Source organism: Grampus griseus (assembly GCF_964374135.1).
Source record: "Grampus griseus genome assembly, chromosome: 14".
NCBI classification, from domain to species: Eukaryota; Metazoa; Chordata; class Mammalia; order Artiodactyla; family Delphinidae; genus Grampus; species Grampus griseus.
Window position 1 is genome coordinate 16,529,129 of NC_139008.1, and position 19,144 is coordinate 16,548,272.

Sequence of the window (19,144 nt, forward strand, 5' to 3'; positions counted from 1 at the left end):
AAAAAAAAAAAAAAAAAGATGCTGTACTGGGACTTCCCTGGTGGCGCAGTGGTTAAGAATCTGCCTGCCAATGTAGGGAACACGGCTTTGAGCCCTGGTCCGGGAAGATTCTACATGCCACAGAGCAACTAAGCCTGTGCACTGCAAGTACTGAGCCTGCGCTCTAGAGCCCATGAGCCACAACTACTGAAGCCCGCACGCCTAGAGCCCATGCTCCGCAACAAGAGAAGCCACCGCAAGGAGAAGCCCGCGCACTGCAACGAAGAGTAGCCCCCACGCGTCACAACTAGAGAAAGCCCGCGCGCAGCAATGAAGACCCAACACAGCCAAAAATAGATAAATAAATTAATTAATTTGTAAAAAAAAAAAGATGCTGTACTGGATGGATGTGTGAAGTACAAGTTATGTGAACGTTAAGTGTGTGAGAGACAGGTGGTATTGGGTGTATGCTGTGTGGATGTTATGTGTGAAGTATAGTGTGGCATGTATAGTGTGAGGTGTCAGGGGAGTGAAAATTAATAAAAGGAAACCTCACTAAAATGGAGTCTGAAGGGGGAGCTTTCATGCTGTACCACTTGTCATCAATTACAGGAAGAACTGTCAGTTAAAGACCCCAACAGAAGAATCATGGACAGGAAAGAATTATCAATTACAGGTCCCAACAGGAAAAGATGTACATTAAATCTCCTAGAAGAAATCCACTACCCGAGCAACTCAGGCAATGAGAAACCATCATCACCCTGAACTTTCACGTTTCTCCAATGGACTTTCCTTCAAAACGACCCCTCCCAATGTCCTCCCTTTTCTCTATAAAATAACCTTCTTTGTTGGACTTGCCTATGGCTTTCGCCAAAGCTTCCTTGTCCCAAATTGCAATTCCTCTGCTATTCCTGAATAAACACATTCTTGCTGGTAGAATAACTGACTTTTATTTCTAAGGCCAACGAGGGTCATGCAGTTGGAGGCAATATGGGAGGTGTGAAGTGTAGGAGGGGTGTGTCTGTGTTAGCGTGCAAGTTCGTGTGCCCAATACACAGTGAGGCCAAACAAACCAAAACATCGAGGTTTGGAGCAGAGAAAAGTTTATTCAGGGCCCTGCAAGGAGACAGGTGGCTCCTGCCCTAAAAAGCCTGGAGCTCCCCAAATGGTTTCGGCAAAGCATAGTTTTAAAATTTTATTTATTTATTTATGGCTGCGTTGGGTCTTCGTTGCTGCACACGGGCTTTCTTTAGTTGCAGCAAGCAGGGGCTGAGCAGGGGCTACTCTTTGTTGAGGTGCGTGGGCTTCTCATTGCTGTGGCTTCTCCTGTTGCGGAGCAGGGCTCTAGGCGCGTGGGCTCAGTAGTTGTGGTTCGCAGGCTCTAGAGCACAGGCTCAGTAGTTGTGGCACACGGGCTTAGTTGCTCCACGGCATGTGGGATCTTCCCAGACCAGGGCTCAAACCCGTGTCCCCTGCATTGGCAGGCAGATTCTTAACCACTGCCCCAAGTCCTGGTGGGGGGTTTTCACATCTGTAAAACAACTTAGGAAGTGTGCATCAAATATTGTTATCTAGGTATCAATACTTCAGAGAGGAGCTAAAGCAGAAGATATGGGGGGGAGGGCCTGTCCCAGGAAGGCCCCATGGGGTCCTGATCGGTTACATCTGTGCTGCGTTGGGGTGCATGTTGTACAGGAGTTGTGGATACAGTAGATGTGTGGAGGATATGTAGCCTCTGAGGTATGCAATGTCGTTGGTGGGTGTGTTGGGGAAATGAAATGAAAAAAACAAAACCTTCTTCCCACCCAGAAAACCTCTACACAGAGGTAGTAGAGACAGAAAACAGTTTTATTATTATTTTTTTGAATATTTGAATTTTATTTAATTTATCTTTTATACCGCACGTTCTTATTCGTTATCTATTTTATACATATTAATGTATATGTGTCAATCCCAATCTCCCACTTCATCCCACCGCCACCCCACCCCACCACCACCCTCCACCGCCACTTTGCCCCCTTGGTGTCCATACGTTTGAGAAAACAGTTTTATTATTGAATAAGCATTAAACAGAATGCCAGGCACGTTACAGGCAATCCCCTGAGAGATGGATTGCAAAAGCAGAAAGAAATCTCACCATTTTATATAGCCAAGCAGGTACCACCCATTATCCTGTTTTCAAGATAAGTTTTCAAAACCCATATCTTGTTTTCAAGATAAACAATGACTAGGCCTCAAGTAAGAAGACTTGACACTACCTTTAGGCACACGTAGATCATCCTAACTTTATCATGGTGATTGGCTTTTATCCAAGGGCAAGACAAACTTATGACATCTTTTTTTTTTTTCTAGAGTCTGATTTATCGAGTTTCGTTTCTTTTCTTTTTTGAAAAATTTTTATTGGAGTGTAGTTGTTTACAGTATTTTTGATGGGAGGTGGTTTTGTATATTGCAGCAGAGCCTCCATGAAGTTAGGCTGTTATTCTCCCGCTGGAGCTGGGAGATGGGGAGATTGGGAGCTATTTCCCCTGATGCTTGCATTTCAAAAAGATGGCTCCAGAATTTATTTACAAAAGAGGAACAGACTCACAGACATAGAAAACAAACTTATGGTTACCAAAGGGGAAAGGGAGTGGGGTGGGGGGTGGAATAAATTAGGAGTTTGGGATTAGCAGATACAAACTACTAAATATAAAATAGATAAACAACAAGGTCCTATTGCATAGCACAGGGAACTATATTCAATATCTTGTAATAAACTATAATGGAAAAGAATCTGAGAAAGAAAATACATGGAAAACTGAATCACTTTGCTGTACACCAGAAACACAACATTGTAAATCAACTAAACTTAAATTAAAAAGAAAATGTCTCCCAGGTCCTGGAGTTCTGAGTTATGAGACTGGCAAGAGGCTTAGTTAGCCATTACAAAGATTTACATACATTTTGAAAAGTTCCAAGAAAGAAATTCTGAAAGAAAAGGGAGAAGGGGGAGAAGTCACGTCCCTTATTTTCAACAGGGAGAATTAAGCCTCTTACTTTTCACTTGTATTTGCCCTTCCAGGTGTTTGTGAGGCGGGTTGTGCTTAGGTGTACCTTGTGGGAGGGTGTTGCAAGAGTGTATGTTGGGTTGACTTTGCCCGTGAAAAGTGTCTGTCGGGACCTCCAGTGTGAGGGAAGGTATGTATGCTGTCGAAGGTTATGCGAAGAGTTGCGCGGTATTGAAGTGTTGGTCCAGGGTCGTATTGTGCGGATTCTGTACGTGAGGAGGGGTCGTGTGCGAGGGGTCGGCGTCGAGCGGAATTACTCAGCCCACCAAGCGGTTGGGGGAAAGAATAAACGGGACACCCGTGAGGTCTGCAGTTTCTAAAAGCAATTCCCAGCCGGACTCCTTCCACTCTAGCCTGAGGGCTTGCAGACTACAATTCCCAGGATGCCCCGCTCCTCCACCAACCAGCAAAAAGACTCTCTTCAGTGGGCGGGGCTTTGTAGAAGGATGGTCAGGCCAATGGGTGAGCCGGGACGAGTCGAAACCTACGCCGATTGCGCCGAGGCTGATTGGAATCTTTGGCGCCTTGGTTTCAGTGGTGAATGTGTGATGGGCGGGTGCAGCGACCAGTGAAAAGGCGGAGAGGTGGATCCAGAGGGTGTGGGCGGGGAGAGGTGCTGACTAGCAGGCAGTTCACCCAATGAAGGGCGGAAGCCGCTGGAGGGGGCCAGGCGAGTTGGCTAGAGGCGGGCGACTGTGGCAGCCGGGTGTGTGCCATGGCGGAGCCGGTGAGGAAAAAGGGCCGGCGGCCCAGAGGCGGCGGTGTCGGCCGAGGGGCTCGGGGATCCCGGGGCGGCCGTGGCCGGCGTCCTGGCGCTCAACGATCGCCAGCCCGGCGCACCCTGGACTCGGTGCTTGTGGACTTGGTCAGCGACAGCGATGAGGATGTCTTGGAGGTCGCAACGGCGCGGGGCACTGCGGACCCGGCCGAGGTCCCGCTCCCGGAACCCCCCGTGCCGGCCGCGCCCCGGGACGACAGCGACAGTGACAGCGAAGGGGCGGACGCACGGCCGGCTGAAACCCCTCGGGTCTTGGTCAGGCGGCGGCGGCAGTTGCTGCTGGATCCCGAGGAGGCACCGGCGGTTCCAGTGTACTCCGAGAAGGTGCACGCGGGTCCCCGAGAGGGCTAGCGCGGAAGGGCTGGGTTTAGAAATGTTGAGGGTAGGGTTCTAGGATTGGTCTTGGGAGACTAAACGGAAGCAGGGGCTAGGAGCCTTGGGGGCAGGGTTCCTGGGGTTTCTGTAAATTGGGGAGGTGAAGGGGTTTGGAGTGTGCTGGGAGTTTGGGATTCCCAGGAGCTGGAATGTCGGGGGTATAGAGAGCCTAAGGATTTGGGATCCCTGATGGTTCAGAGAAGAGTTGAGGCTCCTAGGGCTGGGATTTGGGGCATACTGGGTTTTAAGGTTGGGGCCCACTGCTAAAGATCCAGGAAGATGGGGACTGGGGTCCATGGAAGTTCAGAGAGAAGTGGGGGCTCCAGGAGGCTGGAGTCCCCACGTGGTAGGGTGAGCTAGGGGGCTGAGATTCCCAAGGATTCTAAGATAGCAGGATGGCTAGCAGCTTCGTAAAAAAGGGGAACTAACCTTGCATCCTTACAGTGCATTAGGGAAAGGGGTGTCGGAGTCAGAGTACTTATCTTTTTAAATTGAAGTGTAGTTGATTTACAATGTTGTGTTAATTTCTGCTGTATAGCAAAGTGATTCAGTTATACATGTATGTATACACATTCTTTTTTTTTTTTTTTTTTTTTTTTTGCGGTGCGCGGGCCTCTCACTGCCGCGACCTCTCCCGTTGCGGAGCACAGGCTCCGGACGCGCAGGCCCAGCGGCCATGGCTCACGGGCCCAGCCGCTCCGCGGCACGTGGGATCTTCCCGGACTGAGGCATGAACCCGTGTCCCCTGCATTGGCAGGCGGACTCTCAACCACTGCGCCACCAGGGAAGCCCTACACATTCTTTTTTATATTCTTTTCCATTATGGCTTATCCCAGGACATTGAATATAGTTCCCTGTGCTATCCAGTAGGACCTTGTCCATCCATTCTATATGTAATGGTTTGCATCTACTAACCCCAAACTCCCAGTCCATCCCTCCCCCCTTCCCCTTGGCAACCACAAGTGTGTTCTCTATGTCTGTGAGTCTGTTTCTGCTTTGTAGATATGTTCGTTTGTGTCATATTTTAGATTCCACATATAAGTGATACTGTACGGTAGGGTACTCCAATTTTGGATCCTGGGGAAGCTGAGCTCCAGAGTCCCTGTGGGAGGGCTGTAATGTCTACATCCTTAGGGAGGACTTGGGAGCTGGAGGAGGCCTGGGTGTGAGGGAAGAATCGACCCCAGTTTTCTCTTTAAGTGGAGGGAGGATTTGGGACTGATCTACTTTTTCTTTGCAGGTGAAAAGCAGCCTCCACCTCATCCCAGACCACAAGTCCCTCCTGAAATTCTGCCCCCCAGAGACTGAGGAAGGTAAGGGAGGGCTTCTAGGGAGAGGTGCCCAGAGCTGGCCTCTTTGAGGAGACTTTCTGGAGTTTACATCCCTGCGGTTAGTTGTTTCCTGAGGCTCAGGGGAAGGACATGGGAGAGGTGACTCCTGCATCCTAGCCAGAAAAAGCTCCAATCCTGAAAGGAGCTGGATTGTTAACCAGAAGGCACAGAAAATGCTGTCAAAACACCCTTCCGCCAACTCTAATAGGCATAAGAGTGAGCTAATATACAGATTTCCAGGTGCCAGCCCCAGAGATTCTGATTCTGTAATCCTGGGAACAGGGGAGGGGGAAGTGTTAAGAATCTGTAACATCTTGTTACGTCTTCAACAAGTGTCTTGGGAACACTCTGGAGCCAGCAGGGTGTTATTTGAATCTTTTCAGGGCTGCCCAGCCTTTATTCTCCCTCAGTGATGTGATTTTTGCAAACCACTCAAGGGCAGTGAGTAGGAATCAAGTCTAATAGGGAAGCGATCCAGTGGGCAAATGCAGACCTTGGACTAAGACTTTTGCACCATGAGGGAGTATGGCAGGGTGATTAAGAGCTGATTTGGGAACCAGCAGGCCTGGTTTGAATGCCAGTTCTACCCCTTAGTAGCTGTGTGACCTTGGGCGAGTTAATCTCTCAATGCTTCAATTTCCTCATCAGCAAAATGGGGATAAAAAATGGACCTATGTCAAAGGATTCTGGTGAGACTTAATTAAAGAGAATATATAGAAAGCCCCCTCTTGGGCTACATATATGGTTTGCATATATGGTACCTGGAACAGAGAAGTACAAAGGCACCTCTGTCCTTGCCACTCAAAATGTGGACCCAGGAATGTTGGGTATCTTCCAGGCGTTTGTCAGAAACGCAGAATCTCAGGCCTCTGGCAGCTACTAGGACAGGATTTCACAACCTTGGTGCTACTGACATTTGGACTGGATCATTCTTTGTTTGGGGCTGTCCTGTGCCCTGTGGGATGTTTAGCAACATCCTGACCTCTACCCACCAGATCCCAGTATCATACCCCAACCCCTTCCTCCCCTCATTGTGACAACCAAAATTGTCTACAGACATTGCCACATGTCCCCCAGGAGGCAAAATTGCCTCTGAGAACCACTGATCTAGGATTCATTATCACTGTTTTGTATTCACAGTAATTATCTTATGGTTAATGATGATCGTGTGGCAAGCAAATGGAAAAGAGCTTCTGTAGTTTAGAATATTATACCTGATTTCCTTTTATAAGATATTCAAGTTAAAATGAGTGATTTAAAGAAAGATATTAGGACTTCCCTGGTGGCACAGTAGTTAAGAATCCGCCTGCCAATGCAGGGGACACGGGTTTGAGCCCTGGTCCAGGAAGATCCCACATGCCGCGGAGCAACTAAGCCCGTGCGCCGCAGCTACTGAGCCTGCAGTCTAGAGGCTGCGAGCCACAACTGCTGAGCCCACATGCCACAGCTACTGAAGCCTGCGCGCCTAGAGCCTGAGCTCCACAGCAAGAGAAGCCACCACAATGAGAAGCCCGCGCACGCAACGAAGAGTACCCCCACCCGCTGCAACTAGAGAAAGCCCACACGCAGCAACGAAGACCCAACGCAGCTGAAAATAAATAAATTAACTTAAGAAAGAAAGAAAGATATTAAATAATACAGAGATATGGCAAAATATGGCAATGACACACGGATGAAATTTGAGAAACGTAGGCTCAGAAGGCCTATACTTACCTCTTTACCTCATTCCCTCCCTGCCCCACACCCCCTCCTCCACCTGAGTCACAGTCTCTCTGTGCCCACCAAACTGAGTATGGGAAGAAAATAAGAGAAATATCAGAAAAAAACCCCATCCTTTGACATTTGTTTTAGTGTATGTTTCATAACATATATAATAGTATGTCCCTGTATAGTACGTAGTATATGTGTATTAAGTAAATACCTGTCTTCCGGGTTGTGTGCTCAGTGTTCTTCATTTGTGGGGTGCATGTGATCAAAAGTGAGAAGAGCATGCTTCAGTTGGGGTGAGCCACTTTCCGACTGTCCACACTCACCACTGTCTCATGCCTTAGCACGAAGTTCTGACACTCTCTTGCTCTAATCTGTCAGGCTCCAGTTCATTCTTCTCTCTGAGGTAGGCTTTTCCCTTTTGACTCACACCCCTTGAGCCCTTCCCCAGTGATTGTGTGTGTCTGGGGCTCCCTTAGTCTCCTCCTTTCTCAGAACCTTCTGAAGCCTCTGACTTGTCTCTCCTTGGCCTCCCGCTGCCCTCTCTTGGCTAACCCTTTCCACTTCCTCCTGCTCTGTCCCCAGAGGCAGACATGGCAGATTCCAGCAGTCTCCACGCTGAGGATTCCCCACGTCCCAATTCTCCCTGGAAGAAGAAGCTGAGGAGTAGGGACGGAGAAGAGAAGAAAGAGATGTTACTGTGAGTGAGGCGAGGGTCCTGGGGCCGCTGGAGCAGAAAGGGAGTTGGGGGGGCTAGGCTGAGGCAGGCAGAACCTTGGCTGGCTCCTCAAAGGGTAAGGAGAAGGACGGAAGGAGTCTTGAGGTTCAGGTGAGGAATGAAGCTCTTCTTGGGGGAAAGAAGAGGTGAGCCCCATCAGAGGATGACAGCGGGCCCTCAGGACCCGCCAGGAAGTGGAGATTTCAGCTTTGTGTCTAAGAAAGTAGTGATGCAGGGGTGAAGGGTGTGGCTTTGCACACTGCCCTGTGGTTCAAATCCGGCAGCTGTCTCTTAGCCAGCCTCTCTGTGCTTCAATTTTCTCTTCTGTAAAATGGGGATAATAGTGGTACCTGGGTCAGAATTTTGGGGTAAATTAAGAGTTAACCCTTGGCCGATAGTAAGTGCTTGGTGTCATTTGGATGTTATCAGACATTTACCTGGGAAGTAACTTATCTTAAAAGTTAGGCATTCTCCTCCCTCATATTTGGGTCATATAAATATAAAAATTATGACTCAGGTTTTCCCTGTCCTTACCTCCCCCTGTCTTCCCATAAGATGGATGTCACTGGAAGATGCTCTCTCTTGATTCTGCAGGTACCCCTCTGGTCCCCAGGGGTCCCATGAGGAGAGGTGTGGGGCTGGGGTCTCACCTCTTTCTCCATCCTGTCCCTCTTTTATCTCTACAGGGTTCAGGACACCTCACCTTTGCCTCCACGTCTGCCCCGGACCAACAGCAGGAAGCATGCTCGGGCACTCCAGAAGTTAAGGTGCCAGGGGCAGGGGGCTCTGGGCGGGGTGGAGAGGGGCAGGGTGGAGGGGCCCACCCTGACTGACCCACAGTTCCTTCTGCACCCCAGAGAGGTGAACAAGCGCCTCCAAGATCTCCGTTCCTGCCTGAGTCCCAAGCAGCCCCAGGGCCAGGACCACCTGAGCCAAGAGGATGAGGTGGTCCTACTGGAGGGGCCCACTCTCCCAGAGAACCCTCGGCTCTTGCCGCTCAAAATCCAGTGCCGGGCTGACCTGATCAGATTGCCCGTCAGAATGGTAAGTGCCTGAAGAGCCTGGGAGAAGGGTCCCAGGAACTGTCTGTGGAGAGACTGTGGTGTCTGGGCAGAGGGACCGTGGCTTCCTTTGCCCATCCTGCTGTCTGGAGCTGCCCAGCGCTTGTTCAGCCCTGTGCGCCTTTGTGCTCACTCTTCCCCTTGGGAGATTTTTTTCCTCCCTCTCCCCTCTCTTTCTGGCAAACTTCCCACCCGTTTTCAAGGCTCCACTAAAACATCCTAAGCAGTTTTGCTTGGTAGCCCCTCCCCAGGGTGCATCCCTCCCTCTTTCCTTCCCTCGGACCCTGTGCTTCCCTCTTGTGCTTGCTCTTACTGCCTTGGACACCCAGATGTCACTTGGTCATTCCGATCCCCGCTAGCTTCCTGATGAAGGCTACTCTTTTTGTAGGGATGACTCCAATTCCAAAACAAGAATGATAACAGAAGTGACCATTTATCCAGCAGTAACCATGCATCAGGCAAGCAACTAAGCTAGGGCTTGTGAACTGGCAGCCCATGGCCTTATCAACTGTGCTTCTTCTTCTTCTTCTTCTTTTTTTTTTTTGCCCCTGCTGTGTGGCATGCGAGATCTTAGTTCCCTGACCAGGGATCGAACCCCCTGCATTGGGAACGCAGAATCTTAGCCACTGGACCATTAGGGAAGTCCCATGCTTCTTCTTCTTTTGTGCTGTACGGTGCTTTTATTTATTTATTTTTTTGGCTGCACTTCACGGCATGCAGAACTTCCCCAACCAGGGATCGATCCCGCACCCCCTGCAGTGGAAGCGTGGAGTCTTAACCACTGGACCCCCAGGGAAGTCCCATGTATGACTCACATGAACATATGAGTTCATCGCCAACCTTTGCAATGGGTGATTTTGTACCAGGGTCCAGATTTCTGGTTTCTCTTAAATAGGAAGATACAGTACCTGGCCCATATTCCTACATGGTACCAATCAGCTGGAACTGCGGAACAGCTGGCCTGTTTAGATGGGGCGTATCTGGTTCTGGTTGGCCGCAATCCCCACCACTCCCTTTTCTCTCCTAACTCATGGCTGCTTCGTGTCTTTGTGTCACTTGCCTGAACCCCTTGTTAACATGATTTTATTTTATGCCTTGCCAGGTAAATATGGTGGAACTCACAGATGAGGAATTCAGCAAGTAGTTAAGGCCAGAAACTGGGGGTGGGTGGGGGGGAAGCACATCAAGGCAGGAAGGCCTCCTTCACTTCTTGTCCCCCTCCCAGTCGGAGCCCCTCCAGAGCGTGGTGGACCACATGGCCGGCCGTCTTGGGGTGTCCCCAAGCAGGATCCTCTTGCTCTTCGGAGAGACAGAGCTGTCCCCTACCGCCACCCCCAGGACCCTAAAGCTTGGAGTGGCTGACATCATTGGTGAGAGGAAGGCAGGGAGGCTTGAGGAGGCTTTTGCCACAGGGAGGGGATATGGGAAGAGGCCCAGAGGGGACCCTGCTTCCAACCCCCGCTTAGGCCTGGCTTCCCGATCCTGCCCCCCACAGACTGCGTGGTGCTAGCAAGTTCTCCGGATGTCACAGAGAAGTCCCACCTGCTCCAGCTGCGGGTGCAGGGGAAGGAGAAGCACCAGCTGCTGGAAGTCTCGCTGCCTCGAGTGAGTGGGGGAGTTGGCTCTCTGTGCCCCTTGCCCCGTGCTCTGTGGTCTCGTGTCAGTGGGTGGAGGATGGAGTCACTGCCCTCTGTGGTCTTGGGTCCCCACCCATCCTAGATAGTGGAAAAAGCCCAGTGTTCAATTTCCCTCCCCCTTCTGCTGGGAGCCTGGCTCTGGTCTCCTAACTCCTGGTTGAAGTCAAAATCACCCTTGGACAGTAACCAATAAAACCCATCGTAATTACAAAAGAAGTGACAGTCCCTGTGTTAAGGATATTTACTTCACATTCAGGATATTATTGAATTTCACAACAATCTTATATGGGAAAGCACTGTTGTTACCCTCATCTAACAAATACGGAAGCCAACCTCTATAGAGGTGGAGTAACTTGGCCATATTAGTTTCTGAGAGCTGCTATAACAAAATACAACAAACTGGGTGGCTTAAAACAATAGAAATGTATTCTTTCACAGTTCTGGAGGCTACAGGTTCGAAATCAAGTTGTCAGCAGGTGGGACGAAGTGAGAGAGTGGCAATGACATATATACACTACCAAATATAAAATAGATAGCTAGTGGGAAGCAGCTGCATAGCACGGGGAGATCAGCTCGGTGCTTTGTGTCCACCTAGAGGGGTGGGATAGGGAGAGTGGGAGGGAGATGCAAGAAGGAGGAGATATGGGGATATATGTTTATGTATAGCTGATTCACTTTGTTATAAAGTAGAAACTAACACACCATTGTAAAGCAATTATACTCCAATAGAGATGTTAAAAAAAAAGATATATTGGACAGAAGAGGGGAATATAGCCATTATTTTATAATAATTTTAAATAGAGTATAATCTATAAAAATATTGAATCATGATGTTGTAAACCTGTAACTAATAAAATATTGTAAATCAACTATAAAAAAAGAAAAGTTGTCAGCAGGGTCATGCTCCTTCAGAGACTCTAGGTAGAATCCTTCCTTGCTTCCTCCTAGCTTCTGGTGGTGGCTGGCAGTCCTTGGCTCACAGCTGCATCACTCCAGTCTCTGCCTCTTTCCTCACATGACGTTCTCCCTGTGTGTCTCTCTGTGTGTCTGTTTTCTCTTATAAGCACACCAGTCCTGTTGCCTTAGTGCCCACTGTAATCGAGTATGACCTCATCTTATCTTGATAACATCTTCCAAATGAGGTCACATGCACATTTACCAGGGGTTAAGACCACAAGGTATCTTTTTTGGGGGACACAATCAACCCATAGCACTTGGCTAGGGTTATACATCCATTTCAGTGGGAGCGCCTGGCCCCCAGCTTGGGTCAGAAGCCAGAGCCCGGCTGGCTTCCTCCTTGTGATTCATGCCTCCATCGTAGGTGAGGAGACCGGCTTTGGAGAACCTGCCTGACCCACAGCCGACATCCCAGTCCTGGGCTCTGTGGCCCAGCTCCCTAGAGAGGAACCAGCTTGCCGCTGGCCTCTTCAGCCAGTTGCCTTTCCCTCCGTGGGCTCTGACTTGACTTGTTCCCTTGTCCTCCCTGTCGCAAGTCCTCTGTCTGTCCCTACAAGTTCTCCTCAGCCCCTCTTTTCAAATTCTTACATCCAGTTTTTCCTCTCCATCCAGGATTCTCCTCTCAAGACCCTCATGTCCCGCTACGAGGAGGCCATGGGACTCTCGGGCCGCAAGCTCTCCTTCTTCTTCGATGGGACAAAGCTTTCAGGCAAGGAGCTGCCGGCTGATCTGGGCATGGAATCCGGGGACCTCATCGAGGTCTGGAGCTGAAACCCCACTCCCTGTTTAGAGGCCCAGCTTGGACTTGGGGAGAGCGGCTGCCCCCTTTTGGCCCCATAAGGGCTCGCTGAAACTGAGGTAGAACGTATCCTCAAGCCGAAGCAAAATCAAGGGGTGAGCTTGGACCACCCCCCGCCCCGCCCCGTCGACCCTGGTTTCCAGCCGTTAGCTACCTGATTAGTTGTGTGGTGGTCCTTGCTGCCCTGGGAGGACTGTGGCTCCATCCACAGGGTGTGCTGAGTTTTGCAGTCCCCTGGGACATGGAGAAGGTATCCCTTACCCTCACCCTTTCCTCCACCATCACCCTTTCCTTTATCGAAATGTCTCGTTATGAGACTGCTCCTATTGAAAGAGTGAGTTGAAATCAACATGAAGTCCCTGGTATGGGATTCCAGGCCTGGCGTTTATGCCACGTCCAGGACCAGCAGTGGCCTCAGTGTCATTGGGGGGTGGGGGTGAAGTTTGCTTGAAGCACATACAGGGGTGTGGCTCCTCAGCCTGCAGGAAACTAGAGGATCGAGCTCACACATGTATTAGCTTCAGCAGAGGCAGACGATGGGTTATTCTTTTGAAGAATATAGTAAATTCTCAGGCTTGGGTGTCTTCCTCACCCCAGGACCCTTTCAAGCCACCTTCCTGATGCACACACATTATTTAAGGCATAATTGAGCACCTTGAGCCTTTTGGTTTTGGATCTCAGGATTCCAGTCCACGCAAGGCTTCTCTGGTTTTATGGCTTTTCCCCTTCACTCCATCCTCTCCCGTAAGCGTCCATTTTAATGTGTTGATTACATGTTTTTGAATGTGAATGTATCCTCGAAAAATGCCATGTTGTACGTGTGCATAGACTTTTTCCACATGTAGTATCATGCTGTAGATCTTGTAGCTTTTTTCACTCAACCTGTGTTGCTTATGCTACATCAGCTTTATTTCTTTGAACTGCTCTGAGGTATTCCATGGTGGGTGTCAACTGCATTTTGTTTACACGTTTGCTAAGTGGTGGACACCTGGGTGCCTCCAACTCCTCAGCATGAACATCTTTTTATGTGTCCCCTTCCATATTTCGTGAAAAGTTCTCTGGCAGAGGTACCCAGGACGGGAATATGGGTCGGACAGGTTAATTTCTCTATTTGTTTTCAGAATGGCCATTGACTCTCCCACTTAAAGCTTCCTATTTCTCCCCATCCTCACCAGCACTTGCTACTGGCCAACTTTCTAATTTTTGCTGGTCTGCTGGGTGTAAAGTGGTGCTGTATTTTAATGTACATTCATCTGATCACCAGTAATTTGGGGAATTTCTTTATATACCCGTCAGCTTTTCTGGTTTCCCTTTGTGTGAATTGCTCATTTTCTCATGGGGGCTTCCTATCTTTTTTTTGTTTGTTTACCCTCAAAAGTTCTTCGTATATTCCTGGGCAGTTGCAAAAAACTCTCAAAACGGCACTTGTGTTTGTATATTGAGGGGTGTCCTTCACTGAACAGAAATTCTTAATTTTAATGTAGATGAATTACCTATTTTGTTGCTTTTGATTTCTTATTTAAAAGTAGTTAAGATATTTTACATTTTTCCTCTGTTAGTTTATTAGCTTTTCTTTCACATTTAGGCCACTAATATCGGGCTGAAGTCCAGCCAGTACACACTGGTATGTGCGGGCATCTGCTTTGCATGGTCAAATATTTGTTCTCATTGGTTAATGCCAGGCTGTACTGGCTGCTGAAATGTTGAATACTACTTTTAAACTATTTGAAATTCACCTTTGTCTATGAGATCCAAGTTTTAGTTTCACCATATAATGAGCCAGTTTTCTCAGCACCGTCTACTAATAAAGCCATGAATTTTCCACTGATAGGTGGTATAATTTTGGCAAAAACATATCACTCTCTTTAAAGAGTTTTTCGTTGGAATGTGGTATTCCTTTGAACTTACAATGTGGGAAATATAGAAAGAAAATTTTTTAACATTTAAATAATCCGTGATATGGTATAACTCATTTTTTTTCAGATATTTTATGTCCATTAATAAGTCTGAACACGTTAAAATTAAAATATGTTCAATCTCAACAGAATAAACGGGAATACATTCAACTTGTGTATATTTGAGGATTTCTGTCTCTCTGTCCTTCCCGTGACCACGCCCTCCCCATGACCCCTGTGGCTCAGACCATTTGTTGTCCGCTCACACCTATTCTTCCTCCTCCCAGGGTAACAGAACCCCTGGTTTTTAGGAAAGCACAGAGAATTCAGAATGAAGACAGTGCTTGCCAGCCTCCACTGTAGCCAAGTGTGGCCAAATGCCAATTCAGACGAAGGTGTGCGACTTCCAGGACACGTCCCTAAGCGGGCAGTGTGTGCCCCTCTCTTTGGCTTTCTTCCTGCTGCTCACTGGAAGTGGAGCATCCCTACTGACACAAGGTGACCTTGGGGAAGGAAGCCATGCAGGGCAGGACAAGGAGAGAAGGCGCCTGGGTCTGAGCTTCCATGCAGCGTCTTACCAGCCCTGCACTACTGACCTCTGGGCTTTGGCGAGAAGGGGAACTTCCTGTCTTGTTTAAATCACTGCTATCGGGTGGTAATTCCCTGGTGGTCCAGTGGTTAGGACTTGGCACTTTTACTGCTGGGGCCCGGGTTCAAAACCTAGCCAGGGACTAAGATCCTGCAAGCCGTGTGGCCAAAAAAAAAAAAAAAAAAATCACTGCTATTGGAGGATTTCTGTCACTTGTAACCAAACCCCGTTCTAGCCTCCCAGTATGTTGCTATCACAGGCAACATTGTGGTGACCCCGAGTGGGATTTTTCTCAGGTTTATATCCAGGAATGGAATCACAGATCATTGGATGTGCACCTACCCATTTTCTCTTGAGTACAAGTAACTGGACCTCTTTATAAATCCATTAGCAAGTGCTAGAAGGTTCCAGTTTCCTCTTTTCTTCCCCAGTGCTTAATCTGGGGAAGATACGGAAAGACTACTCATTGTAAAAGGATTTGCATTTCTTCGATGATGAGAGTGATTATTCATCCTTTTGATCAAAGAGATTGATCACTCGTCAGGGAATCTTTCTAAAACTCCCCTGATTAGAAACATTCAAAACTTTAAGGAGGGCTTCCCTGGTGGCGCAGTGGTTGAGAGTCCGCCTGCCGATGCAGGGGACACGGGTTCGTGCCCCAGTCCGGGAAGATCCCACATGCCGCGGAGCGGCTGGGCCCGTGAGCCATGGCCGCTGAGCCTGCGCGTCCGGAGCCTGTGCTCCGCAACGGGAGAGGCCACAACAGTGAGAAGCCCGCGTACCGCAAAAAAAAAAAAAAAAACTTTAAGGAGCCCTGATCTGGTGCCACAGCTTGGCACTTTTCCTACTCTCATTCATCCTCAGAGCAATCCTGGGAGGCAGGTGTTATTATTCCCATTTTACAGAAGAGAAACAAGCTAAGATGAATTAACCTGTCCCAGACCACACGGCCACGGAATGCAGAGCCAGATGGAAAACCAGGTGGGCCTGTTGAAGACTGCTCCCTGCCCGCTCCCCGCCCGCTCCCCAGCCAGCCTCCCTCTCTCACTGCTCTCCACACTGCACTGCTTTCAGACCCTGGTGTTCATTAGGCTGCCTTCTGTGGCAGGACCTTTGCACATGCTTTCTGCTGCTTGGACTGCTCTTCTTTCCCTCCTGGAAAGTCAATGACCGCCCCTCCCCCACATCTGAGGTTTTATTCAGGGACTTACTGGGGACTATAGCCTGGGAGACAGCCTCTCAGATAGCTCTGAAAAACTGCTCCAAAGAGGTAGGGGGTGAGACCAGTTTACATGTAAATATTTTGGTCAGGGAGTACAAGCAATCGATATACATTTTGGTAAAAGATTACTGCCGGTCACAAAGAGCAGTTTTCTCAAGTTAATGATTATAGTGCTTTTCTATGTATGGGAAGATGCAAGAAGCTGGGTTCGTTAGAATTCTTCCTGAAATGCATATTAGCTACCTAAAAGCCTGTTTATCCAGAGCACAAGCATCCTGTTCTCCTTAATTTCCTCCGTCTGGAGCAGAGTGCTTCATCCCGTTATCTGCTTAATCTCTGCATCTGAAGCACCGAGTGCGCTGTTGGTCAGCTGCTGCAGCAGGTTAATCTTTGTAGACTTGGATGTTGAGCAAAATGCTCTTTGCTTTTCTTTTGTTTGCAGAGCTCAGGGACCATTTCTTCAGAGGCTCTCAGACCTCCCTGACCAGGTCAAATGCCCCTGCTATCAGGTCCTTATAATACCCATATGCCAGACTTTTTTGTGGCACTTGTCATGGATGAACTTTTTTTTCCAAGAAATTCCACATGTACTTATATTTCACAAACCACAATTTCCAAAGCTAATAGAGCAAAAGTTGGGCTCCAGTTGAAACCAAGAGAACTGTACAGACATATTTATTTATCTGAACTTAAAGGAATTTTAATCGAGAGATCCATAAAATTAAAAGGCACCTTGGGCAGGGGGTGGGGTGGGGGGGACTTCCCTGGTGGTCCAGTGGTAAAGAATCCACCTTTCAATGCAGGGGAACGCTGGTACGATCCCTGGTCAGGGAACTAAGATCCCATATGCCGTGGCGCAACTAGGTCCTCGCACCACAACTATTGAGCTTGCGTGCCTCAACGGGGAGAGCCCACATGCCACAAACTACAGAGCCCATGCGCCCTGGAACCCACGCGCATGGGTGAAAGAGAGAAAACCCGCACGCCACAACTAGAGAGAAGCCCGAGCGCCACAACTAGAGAGAAACCCAGACTGCGTGCCATAACGAAAAGATCCTGCATGCCTCAATAAAGATCCCGTGGACCACAACTAAGACCTGACTCAGCCAAAAAAAAAAAAAAAAGCCACCTGGGGGAATTCCCTGGTGGTCCAGTGGTTAGGACTCAGCACTTTCACTGCAGGGGGCACAGGTTCGATCCCTGGTGGGGGAACTAAGATCCTGCATGACATGCAGGCGTGGCCATAAATAAATAAATAAATAAATAAATAAATAAATACATAAATGTCACCTATACTTGGGGAAGGACCAAATATTTTTCCCATTTGCCAAAACCAATTAGCATCAAAATATTTGTCTTTATAACCAGAAAGTTTTATTTGCATTAATATCCAGAGGTACTGTGTTTGGACTACAGATTTTTAATTTTTTTTTAGCTTAATGGAATTTAATTTACATGCCTCAGCAGTCACTCATTTTAAGTCTACAGTTCAATGAGTTTTAGTAAATGTCCACAGTCCTGCAGACGTTTCCTGGTGCCTCTTTGTACCTCCTCCTCCCCCTGGCCCCAGGCAACCACTAATCTGCTTTCTGTCACATTAGTTTTGCCTTTTCTGTATTTTATATGAATGGAATAATACAGTATGCAGTCTTTTGTGTCTGGGGTCTCTCACTTAGCATAGTGTTTATGAGATTTACCCATACTGTATGTATCATTGAGCAGTGTTCCACTGTATGAATATACTATTCACCTGTCGATGGATACATGGGTTTTTTTCAAATTTTTTGGCTATGATGAATAATGCTTCTATGGACATTCACATACAGGCTTTTGTTTGGATATGTTTTCATTTTTTGTTGATAGATACCTAGTAGTGGAGTTGCTGGGTCATATGGGAAGTGTATGTTTAATTTTTTTTTTAATTTATTAAATTTATTTATTTTTGGCTGCGTTGGGTCTTCGTTGCTGCGTGCAGGCTTTCTCTAGTTGTGGCGAGCGGGGGCTACTCTTCGTTGCTGTGCACAGGCTTCTCCTTGCAGTGGCTTCTCTTGTTGTGGAGCATGGGCTCTAGGCACACAGGCTTCAGTAGTTGTGGCACGCAGGCTCAGTAGTTTTGGTGCACGGGCTTAGTTGCTCCGCAGCATGTGGGATCTTCCCGGACCAGGGCTCAAACTCATGTTCCCTGCATTGGCAGGCGGATTCTTAATCATTGTGCCACCAGGGAAGCCCTGTATGTTTAATTTTTAAAGAAACTGCCTAATTGTTTCTCAAAGTAGCTGTACTCTTTGCATTCCCACAAACATTCATATCATTTCCGGTACTTTATCAGGGTATTTATTTCTTTATTTAGGCCACGCCTTGCGGCATGCAGGATCTTATTTCCCACCCAGGGATCGAACACATGCCCGCTGCAGTGGAAGTGCAGGGTCTTAACCACCGGACTGCCAGGGAAGTCCCAGTGCGTTTATTTTTTTAAGCTATTCTAGTATAGTTGTATCTTAATGTGTTTTTAATTCTATCTTCCATAATGACCAATGGTGTCATATACTTGTTGGCCATTCATATATCTTTTTTTTAACATCTTTATTGGAGTATAATTCCTTTACAGTGTCGTGTTAGTTTCTGCTGTATAACAAACTGAATCAGCTATATGCATACGTATATCCCCATATCCCCTCCCTCTTGCATCTTCCTCCCACCCTCCTCATCCCCCCTCTAGGTGGTCGCAAAGCACCGAGCTGATCTCCCTGTGCTATGCGTATATCTTCTTTTGTGAGATGTCTGTTCAAATCTTTTGCCCACTTAAAAAATTGTGTTTTTGTCTTACTGAGTTTTAAGAGTTCTTTATACATCTGGATAGAAGTCCTTTGTCAGATACATGCTTTGCAAATGCTTCCTTCCAATCAGTGGCTTGCCTTTTCATTTCACAGGTGCACCTTTTGCATGCAGAAGCTCCTTCAGATAAGCTCTATGAGGGTAGGTAAATCTGCAGTTGCCTGACACCCAGCACAATGTCAGGCATATAGTAGCTGCTCAATAGTACTGA

At 48.0% G+C, this 19,144-nt stretch overlaps 1 protein-coding gene across 2 annotated transcripts; it reads left to right on the top strand.

The window, feature by feature from the left end:
* Window positions 1-3,744: 3,744 nt before the first annotated feature.
* On the top strand, window positions 3,745-14,458 carry NFATC2IP (nuclear factor of activated T cells 2 interacting protein; the record flags this gene model as incomplete). Of its 2 annotated transcripts, XM_082671423.1 has the most annotated exons (8): window positions 3,745-4,131; window positions 5,423-5,495; window positions 7,806-7,920; window positions 8,625-8,705; window positions 8,796-8,982; window positions 10,225-10,369; window positions 10,495-10,604; window positions 12,206-14,458. In XM_082671423.1, 8 exons carry the CDS (start codon window positions 3,745-3,747, stop codon window positions 12,362-12,364), a joined length of 1,257 nt encoding a protein of 418 aa, XP_082527549.1. In that variant the 3' UTR covers window positions 12,365-14,458. The 2 variants fall into 2 exon arrangements, with proteins under 2 accessions (XP_082527549.1, XP_082527550.1); XM_082671424.1 differs by lacking the exons at window positions 7,806-7,920; window positions 8,625-8,705; window positions 8,796-8,982; window positions 10,225-10,369.
* Window positions 14,459-19,144: the final 4,686 nt, after the last annotated feature.